Source organism: Volvox carteri, assembly GCF_000143455.1.
Source record: "Volvox carteri f. nagariensis unplaced genomic scaffold VOLCAscaffold_28, whole genome shotgun sequence".
NCBI classification, from domain to species: Eukaryota; Viridiplantae; Chlorophyta; class Chlorophyceae; order Chlamydomonadales; family Volvocaceae; genus Volvox; species Volvox carteri.
The window spans coordinates 631,285-632,784 of NW_003307571.1; the positions used below are offsets into that span (position 1 = coordinate 631,285).

The 1,500-nt window shown below is 61.3% G+C and overlaps 1 protein-coding gene across 1 annotated transcript in view; it reads right to left on the reverse strand.

The window, feature by feature from the left end:
- VOLCADRAFT_92842 (uncharacterized protein) overlaps positions 1–1,500 on the reverse strand; it is a gene marked incomplete at both ends in the record, with an annotated part of 20,598 nt that overhangs the window by 15,281 nt on the left and 3,817 nt on the right. Inside the window, one exon of the mRNA XM_002952225.1 lies at positions 326–480. Coding sequence (XP_002952271.1) covers positions 326–480 — 155 coding nt within the window. The remainder of the gene's footprint in view (positions 1–325; positions 481–1,500) is intronic.

Genomic DNA, 1,500 nt, shown 5'->3' on the forward strand with positions numbered 1-1,500 from the left:
GAGGGCAGGGGGAAGGGGGGGGGGACTTTGCAAACTGGTAACGGGTAACGAAGCTCCAGAATGTCTAACAAACATACATCCACGGCTGTAAATTTCTGTGTGATGGTGTCTCTAAAGCATTTGCTGGTGTCCAAACAACCCCGCAGCTCGAGGTGTTGTACTGCTGTACACAAAAAGGGCCCCCCCACCATCACGCAACCTTCCTCTCCCGTACACAAAAACACACACACACAGAATACACACACAACCCCTGCTGCTGCTTCCATTCATGTCACCGGGACGGAATGGGACGGGACGGGAGGGCACCCCACCAGATCTGACTCACGTTTCGTGGATAGCCTCCATGGCCGCCGCCGCGTCGTGAATCGCCGCCTGTCGTAACCCGCCACTACCGCCTCCGGGACCGCCCGCAGCGCTGCCCAGCTGCCGTACGACATCCTCCACAAGCGTACGAACAGTTCGCAGATCCTTAGATAGCACCTATCACACGAGCACGCGTGTGTGTGTGGCGGGGGGGGGGGTTCGGGGAACACGTGGGACAATATCCCATCACCGGATTGGCCGTTAGGGGAGGGTGGTTGGTCGGGGGGGTGGGAAAGACGAACCACACACCATTGAAGCTGCTGCCAGGGCAGAGTGTATCGGGGGGTTGGGGATGGGCATCAGGATGCAAGGAAGGGGAAGGAGGGCGGGAAAGACGAAACACAGACGAGTGCAGCTAATACCAGGATAGACTAGCTATCCAAGGATATGCTCCAGACACTGCGGGATAAGGAGGAGGGGAAGGAAGGGGGTAGGACGAACCACCGAGGGGGTGAGAGGAGTGGGTGAGAGGAGTGGGTGAGAGGAGCGGTGGAGAGGAGTGGGTGAGAGGAGTGGATGAGAGGAGCGGTGGAGAGGAGTGGGTGAGAGGAGCGGTGGAGAGGAGGGGGTGAGAGGAGTGGGTGAGAGGAGCGGTGGAGAGGAGTGGGTGAGAGGAGGGGGTGAGAGGAGGGGGTGAGAGGAGGGGGTGAGAGGAGGGGGTGAGAGGAGGGGGTGAGAGGAGGGGGTGAGAGGAGCGGTGGAGAGGAGTGGGTGAGAGGAGTGGGTGAGAGGAGTGGGTGAGAGGAGGGGGTGAGAGGAGGGGGTGAGAGGAGGGGGTGAGAGGAGGGGGTGAGAGGAGGGGGTGAGAGGAGCGGTGGAGAGGAGTGGGTGAGAGGAGTGGGTGAGAGGAGGGGGTGAGAGGAGGGGGTGAGAGGAGGGGGTGAGAGGAGGGGGTGAGAGGAGGGGGTGAGAGGAGTGGGTGAGAGGAGCGGTGGAGAGGAGTGGGTGAGAGGAGCGGTGGAGAGGAGTGCGGTCCCGAATGACTGTCAGTTGCCATGCCGGGCGCGCCAGCCTAATCGGCTAACCCCTTGACCGCTACCTCACTTTCCGTACTTTCCCCCTGCCGTGTAAGGCCCCTACCTGTACCATGCTGCTGTGCTCGTCCAAGAGCGCCTCATGCTCGGCCATTTGTCGTCA